An 18,958-nucleotide genomic window follows, 5' to 3' on the forward strand; every position below is an offset into this window, starting at 1 on the left:
TTTTTTTATACAGCAACGATAACGATATATTAGATAATCGTGTATTATGATGTGAAGTGTAGCAGGAAATTACAGCAACATACAATATCCAAATATGAAAAGACAGTTAAAAAGCTTAATCGATTTTCTCTACCAAGACCGGAACCAATGTTTGGTTACTGTTTCACCCGGAAGATCAAGCCGTCGTACAACCAGGAAAGGATCACCGGTGTTTTGAATGTTGATCACCGCTGAATAAGTCACCCCGACTGATGAAGAAAAAGTTGAATAACACGCCAGTTTGCACTTTTAACGTTCATCGAATCGCTTCTTTAGCCATCAAGGTTAACTTGGATAACGGAAAATGGTTGTCTTTACTTGCAATGCCTGTGGCGAATCTCTAAAAAAGGCACATGTTGATAAACACGTGAACATGTGCCGGGGCTGCCAGGTCCTGTCCTGCATCGATTGTGGAAAAGATTTCTGGTAACTTTTCTTATCGTTTCCCTCATTTATGTAACACTCGTTTCAGCAACCCATCGGGAATAAGATGCCGTACTAAATAGGTGCAAATTGCCTCGCCATTCCGTTTTGAACAGGGATGATGAATACAAAACTCACATCAAATGCATTAGTGAAGACCAGAAATATGGAGGCAAAGGGTACGAGGCCAAGCCAAACAAAGGAGAGGTGAAACAACAACAGTGGATTCAGGTAAGTGAAGTTAATTTCATCCTCTGGATGGATAATATATGTCCATGTATGGTGAAATGGTATCTTGCATTTTTCTAGTAATTAAAATCTGATGTAATTTTGTTTGGTTTACTGTCAGTCTGTTTCTTAATTGTTATCTAGAATGCTGTGTTGTCCGCCCATCATGTTCCCCCACAGAAAATCTATTTGCCACCGTATTGTTTTTGCCATGCTTTTTGCCACCTTTAGTGAAATCAGAATATTTAAAATAAACTAGTAGTAAATTAAACATTACAGGGTTAAATAAATGTTTTTTGAATGTCCAAATCTCTTTCCTAAAGAAAGTACATGATGCCATGAATAAACCTGGAGTCAACTCAAAACTTAAGGACGTGCTCAAACAAGTCAGTGCATATGATAACATCCCAAGAAAAAAGGCCAAGTTTGAGGTTGGTATTTTAGGAAAATGTAAACAATGTTCATCCAAGCATTTATTTTTCTACCATTTTGTCAATATGTTTAACAGAACTAGCAGTTTCCTTTTCCGAACTAACTTTCTGCCTGACTTTATTTTTTTCAGAATTGGATGAGAAATAGTCTAAAAATATCCAACTCAAGTTTGCACAAAGAAGTGTGGGAAATCCTCAACACGGCAACTGAAGATGTAAGTGACTGTGGTTTTACATTCATTCGGATGATGTTCTTCAAATTTGTAATTTCAAAGTAGTTCAAGCACATAAATACTATTGTAAGGCACACAATAGGTCCAGCACTATCTAGGCACTGTATTGGGTTGTAGATATTTGTAATTAAAGAATTGAATCCATAGTTTTAGCATCTATATTGTTGCATACAGGCATGGATAACTGCCTGGTAAGTTTATTTATGTTAAAAACATGCTTGCTTACTTTTTTGCTTCTAGTTTGCTGATTAAGTGTGTCTTCTGTATAGGCATTGGCAAGTACCCAGGGTAAACATGCATCTTGGCAGCAAAAATGCAGCTAAAATATTGACACTAAAATTAACAGCATTTTTATGACATCAAAATAACGTAATTGGCAAAATTAATAATGGCCAGAAGTGTACAAAGAGATTCACAAAAAAAAATCATGTAAAAGATAGTAAACATTGGTCAGAAGCAAAACCATTTTCAGGAGAAAAAAAAAAACAAAAAAGGTAAATATGAATAATTACTGAAACTACATTTTTAAAGCATTATTATTTCTGTCTTTTTTTTTATATAAAATTCTTAATTTTCCTGTCAATTTGTAATTGTTATTGGGCTATAGAGTGACTTAAATAAGCACTTATTTTGACAAAACGGATTGAAAATGAAGACTTTTCCATTTTACTCTTGGACTTCCATCTTTTACTCACACTACTAGCCTGCTAATGGCCCTCAGAAGTCTGAAGGAGGCCATGAGACAGAGGCTGGAGCCCAAGAGGAAACCAGTACAAATGAAAAGCAAGACAAGGAGCCAGAAGTTAAGAAGAAGAAACTGAACAAACAGGAACGGAGAGAGGCCCGAAAGCAGATGAACGGAAAAGCTCAGGAAGATACTGGAAAGACACAGGAACTAGAGAATGAGCAACCAGTTAAAAAGAAAAAGAAGAACAGAAAGAGAGCGCTAGAATGTGATGAAGATGGACAGGAAGAAAATGGACATTGTGTGGATGGGGAGAGATCTAGCAAGAAAACAAAGGGTAAGTCTTGATTTTTTGATTCCACACACGATCTGGTATTGTGAATATCCTCCATCACTGCGACGTCATTAGAAGCTGTGTGAGGTTCATATGAACACATTTCAAATGTCATCATGAATACAGTCATTTAAAATACTTAATTTGTGGTGCTACAGTTTGAGAAGTACGGCACAATAGATAAATACAGACTTTATTGATCCCCATAGAGAAAATTGGTTTGTCACCGCAGCGCAATGATTATGTCAATAAATATGAATATAAACAGAAGAAACAAGGGATAACAACAGCAAGGATAAAAATAGATAACAGAATGGCAAAAATTGATAAGCAGAGTGAGAATGGAGTGAAAACAAGGATTAAAAAAAATGAATTAGAACATGACATGTCTGGATAAGTGAGGTAGCGGAAGCCCAGATGCACCTCGGGCCGGTCAGACTGCTGTTGTTCAGTCTGATGGCCGTGGGCACAAAGGAGCATCTGAAGCGTTCAGCCCTGCACCGGGTTGGGATGAGCCGTTGGCTGAATGAGCTGCCTATCAGCCACAGCTCATCATGCAGGGTGTGGGAAGAATCGCCCAGGATAGCTCCTAGTTTGTCCGTCATCCTCCTCACCGATTCAAGATTGTCCAAGTTCATTCCCACCACCAGATTTCCTCACCAGCACACTATAGCGAAGAAGAAAGCACTAGCTACTACAGACTGGTAGGAGGTAGAAGGGAAATAAAGTTAAAATCCCCTTCTACCCTCACTGAAATGTATTTATTTATTGAAGAAGTCACCTAAAATGCATCAAGAATTGAGCTGGATGAGCGCATGTTTTCATGTAAACTCCCAAGAGTTATACCCAAGAATAACACCAAAATGAAAATTAGCAAGCAAATAGTCGTTAGGTTTAATAAAATGATCAGGGAAGTGTCTGAGGGTGGAAAAGGACAAACATGTTTTTTTAATTCACAAAATAAAGTGTCAAGTCTCTCATTCGGCGCCATATTTGTCCTGAATGCAAGTGAAAACATCACAATAAAGTTTTTAAGGACTAAGACTGACATCCATCTGCATCCGTTGTGCTCTTTTTTTCAGTTTGAAACACGGATCCCCTTTTTTTTTTATGTTCTCTTAAGAATCAGTTTCTGATCTAATTGTGCACAAGATCATGGAATCGTGTACTTGGGGATTTTCACAAGAATTGAACAGGATGATATCTCTTCTTTCAGTTGACCAAAATGCAGAGCCTGTCGACAAAGACGTACCGGAGGACTCCGAGGACCAAACTGTCCCCAAAGGTAATCGGACTTGTCACCGGCCTCTGATTTGAGGATTGTTTTCTAGAATGAAACCACCAGGGTTCAGTGTTGTTTTCCTCTGATGTTTAGCTGACATCCCGTAAAAACATAGTAGTAGGGAATTTTCTCCACACATGTAGTTCATTGACATTTCTTAAATCTGTCAGGCAAATTCAACTGGAAGGGGAATATTAAGGCAGTTCTCAAAGCGTCACCCGACCAAGAGCTTTCGATAAAGAAACTGAGGAAAAAGGTGAGTCTTTAAATTGGCCTGCTGACCGCAACCTGTGCAGGAAGGTCATTTGGGTTAAACGTGATCTTAAGAGCGTGCTCCTCTCCCTGCAGGTCCTGGCTGCTTACTACTCTTTTATCGGTGATTGCAATTTTAAAACCGATGAGGAGGTGCTCGCACTTTTCAACAAGAAGATCAGCAGCAATCCCAAGTTCCGGGTCTTGAAAGAACGGGTCAGACTCGTAAACTAGAGTTGTTCATTTTCACGTATCTTTTTTTGGAATGTATTCAAATATATTTTTTGTTCAAAGGTCTTTGTCTATTGACCCGCCACAGATTTTTTTTTTTAAATGGCTCAATGCCACAATCTTGTAGATTAAAAACCTTTCACAATGGAAACATCTCTCCTTTTCACTAGTTTTCCTCTTTGCCGAGAGTCCAGTCAGAATGATTCACAAATTTCCTTAGAGAGTGTCCGTGTTTTTGAATGTGTTCAGCATTCCAGGCCCACAGCAAGGCTGGGAAATGGCACCTTATCTGTGGGATTGGATGTTGGTGTGGGGGAAGGGAAACGAGAGCAGTGCACCTGAGGTGAATTTGACTCTCACACGGGACGAAGCTAATGCACATTCCTCGGCACCCCGAACGGGGTTCACTTGGCCAGGGACACAGAAGCTCCATAGAAGCGGGACGTTTGGTGTCAGCCTCAGGTGAAGTTTTAATGCTGTCTGATTTTCCACCGCCAGAATGGGCAGCCTTTTTGCCCCTGTACACACACACACACACACACACACACACACACACACACACACACACACACACACACACACAGGGGCAGCTACAGGAAGAAATATGCCTTGCTTTATGAAGCTCTGCTAATCCCTGCAGCTTTAACACTGATGCTCATTCATCACACTGCTTACCTGTAATTGTATAGTGCATACTTTGGGTATTAGTAGAGCTGTTACTCAAGTTTGCAAGTATTAAATTGGTGTTTTGCAGTTCATAGTGGTACTCAATATCACCTAATGCTTTTGTTTAAATCCAGACCCCACAGGACACAGAAACTGAAACCAAACGCTGTTTTAACAGTTGCAAAACAAATCGCAACATTTCATTTCAGATATCAGGGGATGGACTGTGTGGATGTCATGTTTTGCAAAGAGCTCATACAACCCTAAACTTTAGCCTTAATGACAGCTATAGCCATCTAATAATTTTATTTGTCTTCCCTGGAAATTAATCCTGAGTGTCAAAATATATATATTTCTTTGTCTGAATAATAAAAATAAAATAGACCGTAACAGATGTGTTTGGGGGGGAAAAAAAGAGGGTTGTGTTGCTGTGGCGGTCAGAGCAGTCGTCTCAGAACCGAGAAGTCGAAATAGGATTCGAGTGAGAGTGTTACTGAACAAGACACCGAACCCCCGACTGCGCCCAGGGTGCTGCTCAGGTGGCTGCCCGCTGCTCACTGTTCATCTGTGATGAGTGAAATGAGCAGAACAATTTCCTGCTAGGGCTTGAGAAAAGCATCCCCCCTCAAAAAAAGGGGATATAAAATCAAATCTTTGAAATTTTACAGAATATTCTTGTCCTGTCCTTTTGAATTCTGAATTTTCTTAAAACTCTGATTTTAAAACAAATTTTCATATAATTTTACTTTCTAGTGTTATTTTGTGACAAGTAATTCTAGTTTAAGACAAATTTTACATTTATCATTCATTTTTATTTTATTTGCCAGAAGGCACAGCCGGTATACACCTCTGCTATCATCACAAGGCTCTTTTAAATATTTCTAAGTATCATTATTCCCAACCACAATATTCACTGGGTGGTGTCTCAGTTGCGGGAATCAGATGTGGTACAGGAAGTGGAACAACTCATTGATTCCTTGATTCCTGGCAACATTTCATTTTTACTATCCAAGAGTGAAGTGGGATGAAGGTATCAGCAGTGTCACGTTTCTGGCCCGGCTATGTAAAGGTAGGCATTCAAGATAAATTGGAATATAGCCAGCTGCTGATCTTCTTGCAAAAGCTTATAAGATAATGCAGCAGGAAGTCCATGATGGACTTTTGAAGTAATTATATACTCAAACACTGAGATTCTACTCTGTGACCTAGTTAATGGCCACATATAAATCTTTTTTAAAGGGTGTATGCACTCTGTAAATCAGGTTTGAAGAAACTATCAAAGCAGCTCTTAGATTTCATTACAAAAAAGCTCCGGCACTGAATGTTTTTAAATATAATTTCACTTTTGTAGCCCTTCTCATTACTCCATTGAGAAAGGGTTTTAAATGGCAAAGAGTTTGCATTACCTGCAATTGCTGGCAAAGCTTATCACTAATAAATGCGTGAAAACCACACACACTGCAGTTTGAGGATCTCATCTTTCGTTCCGGAGAAGAAAGATGGTTTTCCCCTCCAAGTACTGAATCGAATTGTGTTTCCTGATCATTAACGCGCTTTTAAAGTTGTATGTTCTGTAACCTTGCTGTGGATGGAAAAACTACAAAAAAAAAACCTACAAAAACTACAATCGTCGCCTTATTGCGTCACCAGGCGCGACCGAGCATCTATTCGGAAGTGGCTCCAGGCAGCAGATTAGTTTAACTGTAAAATAAATGACCACTGCCATACAATGCTTAACGACAGTGAGCTGGCGACCTTACGGAACAGATTTAGGAGAGATGCAGAGTTCCTCATGCAAACAACTGTATCAGCAGATGGCGACGAAAAGAGTAAGTGTTTAAAAAATGAGAAACAAAAACACAGAACATGTTCGCTAACTTCACCAGCTAGCTTGAGCTGTAGCTCACCGGCATATACGGCTAGCATAGCACAGTTGGCACCGTAACTTGTAGTAGTGTTGTAATAATAAAATCGTTGTACGGTCAAAAATACAGTAGTTTGAACCTGTGAAAACAATCGCCAAAACGCGTTTTTATTAGAGTAAACAAGGGAGTATCGCCAAAAATATGAGAAGTTTGGAACCCTCGGGGTTCCACCTGTATAGCTTTCTAGTAGTATTGCGTTTTTCTTTCACAAAGCCACTCTTTCGAGTAATGGAGAAAAGACTGCTCACCAGAGACCTGCACTGGTATTGGGTAGGTGGGCGGTTTGCACAATGAACAATCCAACTTTGAGGCTCTTACTGGCCGGAGTCCAGCAATTCTTGATTGTTTTGAGTGTGAGCTGACATTGTCAGCACTGCAACACGATATTAAACGCCCCTGTCTCTAATTCAGGGCTCATCTCTTTGCCACTGAAAACCTATACAACCTTTAATAAACTATTAACGGGCTGCCTTCGGATGGTCCAGTTCATGGTCTAAAAATGTTTTGCCTAGCTCAACAGTTGAGGTAAAGATGTCTTCTGTGCACTTGAACACAACCTATTGGGATTATATTCCATTGAATTAAAAGAAAAAGGAGGTCAGCCTCTTTTGTGGGGTAGTGAGTTCATTGAGATCTCCGTGTCAAAGCAGAACGCTGGAGTACTTCAGCAGCCAGCCAGGGGTTCAAATGTTTAATCAACCAGGAAATTATAGAGATCACTTGTGACGATTTCAGATTACTCCTAAGAAAGCTTTTACTTTCAGTGCAAAAGGTCCTTAATCCAGAAAGGGCTCTGGAGAGCTAACTTCGCTAACTTCTGAAATTAAATGTATAATGTGTATAACATGTAATCCAGTGTGAACCTCTTCATTCACATCTTGGGAGATCATTGTATTTAAATTAATTTAAGTTGTCAAATAGTTGATTATCATGAAACTGAGAATTTAGATTTAACCATCTCCATCAGGACACCTCGAAAGAACATTTCACTTTGGCACATTGACACAAAGACACATCTCAAGTGAATATTCGTCTATTGTGTTTTCTCCTCTCCCCCACTATTTTTCAGATAAAGAGGAAAAAGATGCCAAACCTCTGCCTCGAATCAACAGACATTCGGTTTTCTGGATCATAACGTCTATAAGCGTGACCTACTATGTGGATTTCTTCCATAACGTAATGGAGAATGATGATATCAAGAGGTAACAGAGCTTCTTTTAAGCCTCAAAAGTCAGAATCCTGTAGCGAAAGCCTAAGTTATTTATGTCTCCCTCATTTTTACAGGTTGCTTGAATGTGGCTGAACTTGTGATTTCATAGTATTACAACAGTTATTCATAGTAGAGAACAAAGGGTAAGGTCTAAAACAGGCTTTGTGGCCGTTAACCTGCTTCAAAATTTCCATTTGTAGTCACTCTTAATGAGGGAATGCCAGTGATGAAGAAGCAGGTGCACAAGTATTAGGGTTACGACTTAACGACTTAAGTTTAAAGTATCCATTTTCAACAAATGAGTTCTTAATTCTTAATTATTTCCCAATAAGACGTGTAGCGACTGGCGGAAGTGTCAAGTTGCTGAGAGGCTGAGATAGGCCTTGTAAATTGAAGGAACATGCTACCAAAAGATTCGCTGAGCTTGAATATGTCTGATTTGTAGATTTATTGCAAAAAACAAACCAAAAAAAAAAAAAAAAAACACTAACAAAGATAATGTGCAGAATATAAGGATGTTTGGGACCCCACTTTGACCAGGAGATCTGCTTCCTGCAAGCAGTGCTGATGGCTCCACTACACAGACGCCTTTTTCCTTTTAAGAAGTCTATTCTCTCTTTATGGGCCATTTTTCTCCAATAGGGGACACATATTCAACAGAAGTCCTCCTCCAGACCAAAGACATGTTTTCTTTGCTGTTTGAAAAGTTTCCTTCTCTTTGTTTCCAAACTGTGTTTTGTCATCCAGTGGAGCTACAGTAGAAGCATAGCTGGTTCCAGGATAGGGATGAGGGTTGCGATGGATGACACTGTTGGATGATAGTGGGTCTGTTACCCAACATTGGGTCAGTCAGGCTTTTGATTGGTCGCTCGACGCAATTAGCGTCGTCAATGACAGTGGCTCTCTGCCATGCTTTTCCTGCCGTGCCCGGCTTATCTCTTCCGCTTGTCCCGGAAATTGTATTGCAACTTCCTTACAACGTGTTGGCGGGCATTTCTAGCTCAAGCAGGTATAGCATCTCTTCCATGGCGTTGCAGCAGCCTCGAAGGAAAACGCTGTAATCTTTGACTTTTACATATTCGGTTATGACAGGATGCCATTGTCCATATATGCAGGTGCAAACATCTGCAGCTCTTCAAACTTGTCCTGTAACAAAGTCTTAGCTTTAGCGTATCCCCTCTTCGGTCACTGTGACTTCCAGTGTTCCTCTCCACTTTTGAAATACTTTCCTCAATGTATGGTATTTCTGTGGATGGCCATCAAAATTTGGGACCTGCTCTCAGATAAACGTGAAGACACTGTTGCTGTGCCAACATTGCAGTTATTTCATTTTGCTTTCGCATAATGCCAAGCAAGTTGTTTTGATCCTCACACTCTGAACCGGCCATTTGGTTTGAAATATATTCATAATTGTGCTTGTACATTGTGATACACTGAAGGCTGAGGTGTGTGGGATCCAGTTGGGCTGTGGATGCTTGGACTGAAGTGGAAATTTGTCCTTCAGCTTTGTGCCTGCATCCATACAGCCGTGTGTCTTTGAAGCATCTCCAGTTTTGGTTTGTGCATGATCTCCTGAAAGTTGCTCGGGTGCTTGTTACAGGCACTGACATGGAGTGAGGTATTTGTGTCCTTAGGTCGGATTCCTGTGTCTATTTGGCAACGTGTGATTTGGTTTTCTGATATGGGTAGTACAACTGGATGGGCCAGAGGGTTTCCCCTTTCAAATAGTTAATTTCAAATGAATGTTTTGACACTGAGGTTCTCCCACTCATAGTACCGTAACCCCCGGTTTCAAACTCATTCAACTTGGCCCTTAGCACTGCAGTCTCCACTTGAAGTGGCTGCTTCCTTTTCCTCAGATGCTCCTACTTTCGTTCCACTTCATTTTTGTATTTTAGGTTCTGGTGTCGGATCCTCAATGCTGCCATGTCAGCTTCAGCCGTGCAGATGAAACGGTTTCTCTTTCCGTATTAGAGCTGCTACCCGCTGGTCCACCATCATCTTGCAAGGTATCAGCGTCAACCAATAATGCAGCTTAATGCTCATCCATTTCATCACAACTTGGCTTTAGCAGGGATTATTGGAAATTGGTGGTTCAGACAATCAATTCATTGCATCTTCAGAATCAACGTGACCTTCCTCAGGTTGTTCCTCTGACTCATTTACCAACATCCCCTTTAATAGTGTTGTTGCATTCCAAAATGTAGAGAATCAATTTACTTTATCTACCCTGTTCAGTCTCTGGAAGGAATCAACCCATGATGTAATTTGATGGCATTTTCACAAATTTAATTCATTTTCCAACAGAGGTTATAGTTACAAAGCATTTTCTCATGGATTAATTAATGCATTTATTTGTGTTTTGAGACGGTTAATGTTGTTCAGCGTTCCCTTTGAAGCTTTCCTATTATATTTAGAAGAGCTTGCCATGGGTTTAGATTTTCCTCAAACACCCATTTCACCATTTGAAGCACGGAGCCTGTGGCAGGGCATCCAGACCGTCATGGACTATAAACCTGTGCCACAGATCTACCACAACATCATCTCTCTGACAAACCACCGCAAAAGCTTCTGCGCACGCTTTGACGGACAAAAACACATCTACAGAAGACCCCACGGCCAGCCTGCTGCCAGCATGAAGAGAACGCTTTCCAACATCAGCTAGCGCAAAACAGCAGGTCCACACAACATCCCTGGTCGTGTGCTGAAGGACTACGCAAAGGAACTTCAGGATATCTCTAACACTTCTGAGGCGTGCTGCTGTCCCATCAAGTTTCTCCATCCAGGCTCATTGTCCCCGATTGTCATGCTCTGAACGACTTGTCATGTCACGCATCGAATCCAACCTCTCCTCTACCCTGGATACCGGGCCAATCGGTCCACAGCAGATGCGATCCGCTCGGCTCTCCACCCAGCCTGAACACCAAAACACCCCTATGTGAGAATGTTGCTCATAAACATCAGTTTGCCATTGTCCCGCGACAGCCAATCAGTAGACGTCACCTGCAGGGGCTCACCACCTCGCTCTGCAGCTGGCTGCTGGATTTCCACAAGCCGTACAAGTCTGCACCATCCTACAGCACGGATCACATGATGTTGAGACAACGCTGATGGCTTTCCATCACCGACGGTGACGAGCCCCACGTCAAGAAGGAGGTCAACCTTCTAACCACGCTGTGCAGAAGCAACAACCACCTGCTGAATGTCAGCAAGACTGAGGAAATTGTTGCCTTTCGGAGAGGCCACGCCTTACACACCCCACTGACCATCAACGGAGCTACCGCGGAAAGTGAGAAGCACCAAGTTCCCGGGGGTGCACATACGTGAGGACCTCTACTGGACCACCAACACTGGATCACTGGTGGAGAAGGCTCAGCGGCATCTTTGCTCTACTTTCTTCGTAAACTCAAGTATGCGTGCACTTTCTTCTGGGGAACCATCGAGAGCATCCCCACCAGCTGCGTCACTATGTGGGGCGGGAGCTGCATTGACTGTAACAGAAAAACCCTGCAGCACATGAACACAGCTGGAAGGATCACTGGTGCCCTCCTCCCCTCCCTGGAAGACACACACACACACCACCCGCCTCACCCGCAAAGCGTTCTCAATTGTGAGCGACGCCAGCCACCCCGCACACGGTCTGTTCAGCTTCCAGCCCTCAGGGAGAAGGTACCGGAGTCTCCGTGCACGCTCCACCAGATTCACACACAAGGCTGTTAGGATGCTGAACAGCCTTCCCACTCCTTTCTCTGTCACGCTTTACCCTCAAAACCACTTTTATTGCAATATTACAATTTTTTTTGCACTACTATGTTCTTTGTTATAGTTAAACCCATCATGCTGCCATTATAATCACTGACTGGTATGCACTAAACATCCACTGCTACTCTCTCTACATACACAATTATCCATTCACTTTTTGCACCTTAAAAATCGCTTTTCACCTCAATAATTGAAAAGTGTATCCGCATGTATTGCCTAATACATTGTTTTCTTAATTTCATATCATAGTGAGATAGTGAGAAACCCCTTCCTGAGTCCTCTGTATGTCTGGTGCATGTGGAGAAATTGACTTTTACTCTCCAAATCCCAACATTTCCCCCTCTCCACCTCATTTTGTTCCCGATTTCCTTTTCAAACTTTTACAACAATATCAGCGCATTTCACAGCGGTAAAGGAATTCCCTCAAACAAAGGTCACATTTACGCATCAACATCAAACAGACAGAACTGGGATTGTCATTGCCAGAGCAGCGCAAATAGTCAGGAAAATCCAAGATGCTGAGGAGGGGGGACTCTAACCAGACACTCCTGATTTAAAATGTTCGTCATATGTACAGCCTGGAAGCATATTTTTGCCTGTACAACTGTACAATGAAATTCTTACTTTGCCATCCACCATGCATCCAGATAATTGTGATACATAAATGAACCCTGTTGTAACCTGACGTAGTGCAGGGAACTGTAAACAAAATCAAGATGTGCAAGTTAACGTTGAGTGCAGCTTTGAGTGTGCAAGTCAAAAGTGCAGGTTGAATGCAGATAGTTTAAATAGACAGTAAAGTGATATGAACAGTTGAGTGCAGCACTGGCTGTGCTGGATATAAAGTGCAGAATCATCCTGAGGTAGAACAAAGAATGTTATTGACCTCTCAGTGGGTCAGGAGTCTGACAGCACTGTGCTTGAACGAGTTCTTCAGCCGTGTCATCCTACATTTCACACTCCTGTACCTCCGGCCGAAGGGTATGAGCGTGAACAGTCAGAATTGCGGTTGGACGTTGTCCTGTGCAATGGAGGCAGCTCTCCTGTCAACTCTGCGGTGGCAGATGCAGAGAAGGCAGCAGGGTTCTGGTGATCCTCTCTGCAGTCTCCACCAATCGCTTCAAGCGTTTGCGGTCCAGAGCAGCAGTGCACACTGTAATGCAGCTGGTTAAGATGCTCTCAATAATGCAGCTTTAGAAGTCGCTGAGGATCTTAGGTGACATGCCAAACCTCCTCGGCAAGTTCAGCCGCTGTCGAGCCCTCAAACATCTGTGTGGCGTTGAGGGACCAGGTGAGGTCCACGTTGATGTGGCCACCCAGGTACTTGAAAAAAACTGCTCAACTTCAAGATTTCAGGAGAACTGGCCGATGAGGCCTCCTCTCCTTCCTCATTTCCACATACACAAAGGGAAATTAATTTGCCCATCGCCATATCACAGTTTCACTGGATCGCAGGTGTCGTCTCCCGCAGGATAAGATTGCAAAGAACCGTGGTGAAGTGAAAAATCTGCGCTATAAAATTGTCTTGCGCAGTCCATTTCAGATAAAGAAAAAAAAAATCGGTAATTTAATTCTTAATTCGCATTTTTTTCGCTACACCTCAAGTTTTTGCGGCGGAAAAAGACTTTTGATATATTTCAATTATTTTTGCGGTAAAAAGCATTTTCTAATGCGGCGACCAATCAGAGCACAGCGTTCTGTATCGTGGGCTCTGATTGGCCCAGCGACCGTAGCATCATTCCTCGCATCAATTCAGCATCTTGCCTTGCTTTTCAGATCATAAGAAGTGTTTTTAACAATATGAGAACGGCAGAGAAGAGTGTTAGGAGGGAATGAAGCTTTTAATACATAGAATAAATAAATAAAATAAAAAATCACTGCTACTTTACGTTTCCCGCGGCTGGTTTGTTGTGTATTTACCTGCGTCTCCCGATGCGGCTGTCAAACTGTTACTTCCTTATCCACAGTTGCGACGCTCCGGATTCCCTTCGCTTTGGCTTTATCTCCGATCCGATGCGCTTCGATGAGCTCCAACGCCCTTTTTTTTCTTTTTTCGACATAATATAGCAACTGGAGGAAGTGTTGAGTCGCTGAGATCCTCAGATGGGACGCGCTGACGAAAGATTCGCCCAGCTTGAAGATGTCCGTTATTGCAAAAAAATAAATAAACTACAGATGACGCGCAGAATATAAGAAAGATAATATAAGGGATCAGAAGTACGGCGACCTACTCGCTCCTCTCTTCCCTGCCTTACAGCAGGTGAAACAGGTGTATGTCATCAAGTAGAGCAGAGTGCGTCATCAATCACCAATCAATCAATCAATCTATCAATCAATATAAAGAGTAACCCAGACAAAATAATAATGTGACATAATACAATCATCAATATTTTATCCATGTTTCAGTTCATGGCTCTATGCAGTCAATCAGCAACAGGAAAAATGCACACGAATATAAACAAAACAATTGCATGAATATGTTTTCTTACTCTGTATATATATGTTTACACCTGAAAGGCTTCAGTACATGGTTTTGTAAATACCCTAGCACTCTGTGTGATGATAATAAAAGTCTTGAATTGAATCCTTGAATTTGAATAAAAGTGAATCCAAACCCTTCTATTCTGTCGCTTTCAATCAAGGCCTTTGTTTTCCAAACCTGCCAACCTCAAGTTCAAACTGTCCTTTTTTGCATTTTCACACGCCTCTCTTTTTTATTTTTGTTTTTCTATTTCAACCGTCCTTTTGTGTTTGACTTGACTGAATAGTTTGCATCCCAAATGTTCAGAATGTTAGATGTTCATCCATTTCAATGCTCTGCTGTCGTTCCAGCTGGTGGTTCTGCGTGGGCCTGCTGCTGCTCGGGATCTGTCTTTCACTGGCCCTGTTTTGTATCGTCTACCTGGAATGGTTCAAAGGAATCCAGCACTACGACCAGGAATACCCAGCAATACCTCCCATCACCACCGCCGCATTCATAGCTGCATCTTTCAGGTGATCTGCATTTTGTTTTAAGTAACTTTTGATTTCTCCTTATTCTAAACGTTAAAATGTTTTACCAGAGAGGTGAGCGCTGATTTTTCAGTGGTGAGTTTATGAGAACCGCCTTTTTTTTTTTTAAAGAAAAGATTAAAATTGTGTATTATTCACTCTCACTGTTCCCTGATGTTGCTGTTGTCTGCTGTTTATTTATTTGTGGATTTTTTTTTTTTTGTCTTGACATCTTCCGTCGCCTGCCTTTTTATTTATATTTACATTCATATTGATGTTCATATTTATTTCCGTTTTTTTTTTAAATACATTATAACTGTTATGCTTCTGGGACAAAAGAATTTCTCCTATGGGGATCAAAAAAGTTTATCTTATTTTATCTTATCATGCAAAACCTTCCAGTAAATGCCTTCTTATTGTTTTATTGAATGGACGAAGTCCTGGTTTCTGATGCTATTTAACTGCTCAGGATTTTACTGGGTGATTCTCCAAACAATCATTTTCATGAATAATCAGTAAAAGCGCTGCTTTGATTTAGAAATGTAAAAATCAGTAAACTATATGCTGTGGAGATCTGTGGAAGCCAGGCGAGAAGAGGTATCTGCATTCCTCTTTAAACCACTTCATCCAGACATCTTTTACTGACCGCAGTACACACATTTCATGAATTTTAATTAATTGCTCAGTTTGATTTTATTTTGTTTATCTCTTGTTACATTGTTAAGTGTCTTTGAGTGTCTTAAAATGCACAATAGAATTCTGATAATGATTATTCTTACTATTGTTTTTTACTTACTGTTATTATTGTCATTACTAACAATGATAATTATTGATCATATTCAACAGGGGTTTATTAAAAAAATCCCTGTTTGTATTCAACTCACTATCAGTCTTTATTTAAGTTATTACACAAGATGAAGACCAATTAAATGAAGAAACTGTTCAGTTTGCCTGTGTGCAGGATCTATTAGTTGAGATAGTCTTTTCAGTATTATTGATGTTTGGATTTCCATGTGATTACATTGTGTGCGTGTGTGTGTGTGTGTGTGTGTGTGTGTGTGTGTGTGTGTGTGTGTTACTAGCCAGTATTGTGTGTTTGTACTTTGCCTGTGTGTTTGTTCTTAACCCTGAGCCTGCACTGAATAAAGGTGTGAAGCTGCAAAACTGCACAGAGTAATGGAAGAGCGACAAGCTTAACCTGGTTTCAGTGAAGTATGCGCTTTGCATTCACATTACAAAATCAGATTTAGAGGCCGCATTAAGCTCATTTTTTTTTTGAGTTGACACGTTTTACTTTTTTACGGCCTGAATTACTCTTGGGCCTTTTGTTGTCCCCCCCCTCATATTCCCCATCATTTCAGTGCTTTTATGAACACTGTGTTGGAAACCTCTGCTCCATAAAGCACTGCGTTATTAGATCCCAGTCGGGTTTCATTTGTTGTTTCAAAGTCTAGGTAATACGATTGCAGGTCGCAGTATTTCTGCTGTGAGAATGAGCTCCCATCTAACAGAAAACGTAGCCGCTGCACCTGTTTGGGCTACGATCTGACTCACTGCCACCAAAGCAGTGGGGGCATCTCATTTAGTTATCCATAGAAATATATTTTTTCCCTGACTTACTAAATGCGATGTGAAAAAAAAAGGTAAGTGAGGTTCTTGAGCCTTGTTCTTCTGCGTTTTGATCCTATTGAAAAAAAAATTGACCAAAAGTTCCCCCTCCAGAGCAGGGTTGGGCAATTATTTTGGCTGGCGGGCTGCAATTCTTTTTCAATTTTTATGCTTGGGCCGACTAGGCATCATGTAAATTGAAAAAAATGAAAAATGCAATTTAAATATTTAAATTTGGGGGCATTTCATTTCAACTTTAAAATCATTAACGAACATATAAATGTACCGTCATTATTTTCGTATGTAATCATCCATACAAAATTAAACAAAAAGGAAAAAAATAAGGCGTTTCTAAATTCGATATCGATGGAAAACACTCATTAAAATATTCAAAGAAAATAGTTTGGCGGGCCGGATTAAAAGGCAATACGGTCTGCTGTAGAGCCTAACATCATCAGATGCCTCAAGTTATGAAGAGCTCTCATTTAGGTTTGCTTTTGCTTGCAGCCACCATGTTTTAACTTTGGTGCTGTTACGGTCCACCTGGACGCGGGGGGGGGGTGAATTACCGCCAAGGCAAGTTGTCGTAGGAACAACATGTGCTTCCTTTTCCATATCACCTGAATAAATGGAAAGCACTGGTTTGAGATTAACGTTGAATTCCAACTTTTTCCCCTGCAACCTCTCCTTCTCTTGCAGCTTCAACATAGCGCTGTGGCCGGTGTGGTCGTTCTTCACTCCGCTCATCCTCTTCACACAGTTCATGGGTGTGGTCATGGTGATTTCCATGCTGGGATGAATTTGATGGGTGAGGCCCATGCGTTGTGTGTTTTTTTTTAAACTCTGCGTTGAATTTCTGCTAATTTAAAAATAAAATTGAATTATTTGAACTTGTATGTGGAGTCTTTGAATTTCTGCTAATATAAAAATAAAATTGAATTATTTGAACTTGTATGTGGAGTCTTTAGAATTTAAGTCTTGTATATTCTTTAAAAAGTTGTCTATTAAATACCTGCTACATCACATTCCCCCCCCCCCCCCCGAACAATGTTGGGTTTTGTTTTCTTCTATAGCAAAAAACAAAAACCATCCATATCAAAACAGCTTCCCTTCATTGGGGATAATTTCAGACACTTGATTTTCAAATTCAATAGAGAGCAACCATTTCTTTTGTGTTAAAGAGCCTATATCAGGGGTGTCAAACTCATTTTCACATTTTCAGCATAATGGTTACCCTCAAAGGACCGCATGCAATGTCAACAGTAACTAAATGTAATGTAAAATAAATATACCTGCTCCTTAATGTTGTATAACTGAATTTATTATTCATTCAAATCCGACTTAATTCTTGGACAAATTCTGGAAGGCTAACTTTAGCATACTTAGCTCTGTGTTTGGTGTCAAAATGCCAACGTAGATTGCACTTTTTAACAGGACGTAACGCTTTTTCTCCTTGAAGCACAGACATGTATTCACCTTCCCATCTCTCTTGAAACGGCCTTCCATCTGCATCAACTTTTCTCTTTCTGGACAATTTGGAATCATTTATATTTCTCAATCGCGTCGATGTAGATACGCAGCAATCTAATGGCGGGATGCTGTCACTTTGTGGGTAACATGATCTGCGTGAATCGTGGGAAATGTTTTTATTGGTCAATGCATGCGTTTGACTTATTTATTTTAAGATAATCCAACCTTTTAAGATGTTCTCGTGAGCCACATTTTGCCCGCGGAACTTGAGTTTGACACGTGGCCGATATGATCAACCACACATTGATTAATTCTCTAATTGAAAAAAAAACAGCCGATTAATCGTAATAACGATGAATAAAAAAAGGTTAGACTTCATTTACCATTTGAAATGATTCAATCAACTTTGTGATACATCCTAACAGTGAAACAAAGCACTTTTTTTTTGTTCAAACTCTTGTGAAGTGTTATTTGCAGAATATTTGAAAGCATCTGTGCGCGCACTATGACTTGCAATCGAATTAATGTGTTTGATACTGAAGCAAGAAATGACAGTTTAGTATGTTAATATTTCTCAGTCTTTTGTTCCCGTGGTGATTGTCAGGACCAATGTTGCCTTCAACAGGCAACCCATGGTTTCCTGTGGCTTTTGAATATAATTAGAGTATCTAATTAAAATCTATGTTATTTTAATTTATTCATTTTTAAAATGTCATTTTAAATTTCAATATTTTAGTTATCTTGTAACATCTAAATAAAACATGCTAAAATATCTTTGTCACTCTTAATGACAGAGCACACAGAGTGAAAATGGCATTTTTGGTTTGCTGCCGGTGGATAATTTAAGTTTTTTTCATAAATATTTTATGTTCTAAATAAAAGTTTTTTGCTTAAAAATAACATTCAACCCAACGTCTTTTTTGTTGCATGCAGAAATGTAATTTAGTTTTCTCTGCAGTTGTTCATTGATTAAAAAAAAATGCAACACATATTTTGTTTATACATAGCATAAAGGAAAAAAAAACATTATATAACACGTTAATTCATTTTAAATTTCAAAAGGGTTGTGTGGCTTCAGGTGTTTTCTTTACTGTTGTCCTGGATGGCACTCATCGCCAAGCAGTCAGTGTGTAAACCAAACACACCTATCAATGTGTAAAAGTTCACCGATGGAATCAAAACACCTAA

At 40.3% G+C, this 18,958-nt stretch overlaps 2 protein-coding genes across 3 annotated transcripts; both read left to right on the forward strand.

Annotated features, from left to right (window-relative positions):
* The first annotated feature begins 205 nt into the window (after nucleotides 1-205).
* Nucleotides 206-4,289, forward strand: lyar (Ly1 antibody reactive homolog (mouse)). Its single transcript, XM_086168462.1, has 8 exons — nucleotides 206-465; nucleotides 579-693; nucleotides 1,014-1,121; nucleotides 1,253-1,336; nucleotides 2,058-2,376; nucleotides 3,590-3,658; nucleotides 3,826-3,911; nucleotides 4,004-4,289. The coding sequence occupies exons 1-8, from the start codon at nucleotides 344-346 to the stop codon at nucleotides 4,139-4,141; spliced, it is 1,041 nt and encodes a 346-aa protein (XP_086024588.1). The 5' UTR covers nucleotides 206-343; the 3' UTR covers nucleotides 4,142-4,289.
* Nucleotides 4,290-6,464: 2,175 nt separating this feature from the next.
* Nucleotides 6,465-18,952, forward strand: tmem128 (transmembrane protein 128). 2 transcript variants are annotated; one of them, XR_015107806.1, is made up of 5 exons: nucleotides 6,465-6,633; nucleotides 7,799-7,931; nucleotides 14,534-14,695; nucleotides 17,000-17,165; nucleotides 17,224-18,952. XR_015107806.1 is itself a non-coding variant. In XM_086168756.1 (4 exons), the coding sequence occupies exons 1-4, from the start codon at nucleotides 6,534-6,536 to the stop codon at nucleotides 17,097-17,099; spliced, it is 495 nt and encodes a 164-aa protein (XP_086024882.1). In that variant the 5' UTR covers nucleotides 6,465-6,533; the 3' UTR covers nucleotides 17,100-17,185. The 2 variants fall into 2 exon arrangements, 1 of the variants encoding a protein (XP_086024882.1); XM_086168756.1 differs by lacking the exon at nucleotides 17,224-18,952 and having other exon boundaries at nucleotides 17,000-17,185.
* Nucleotides 18,953-18,958: the final 6 nt, after the last annotated feature.

The sequence above is a fragment of the Fistularia commersonii genome, chromosome 21 (genome assembly GCF_037954325.1).
Source record: "Fistularia commersonii isolate RoL2024-O1a breed Wild chromosome 21, RoL_Fcom_v1.0, whole genome shotgun sequence".
NCBI lineage: Eukaryota > Metazoa > Chordata > Actinopteri > Syngnathiformes > Fistulariidae > Fistularia > Fistularia commersonii.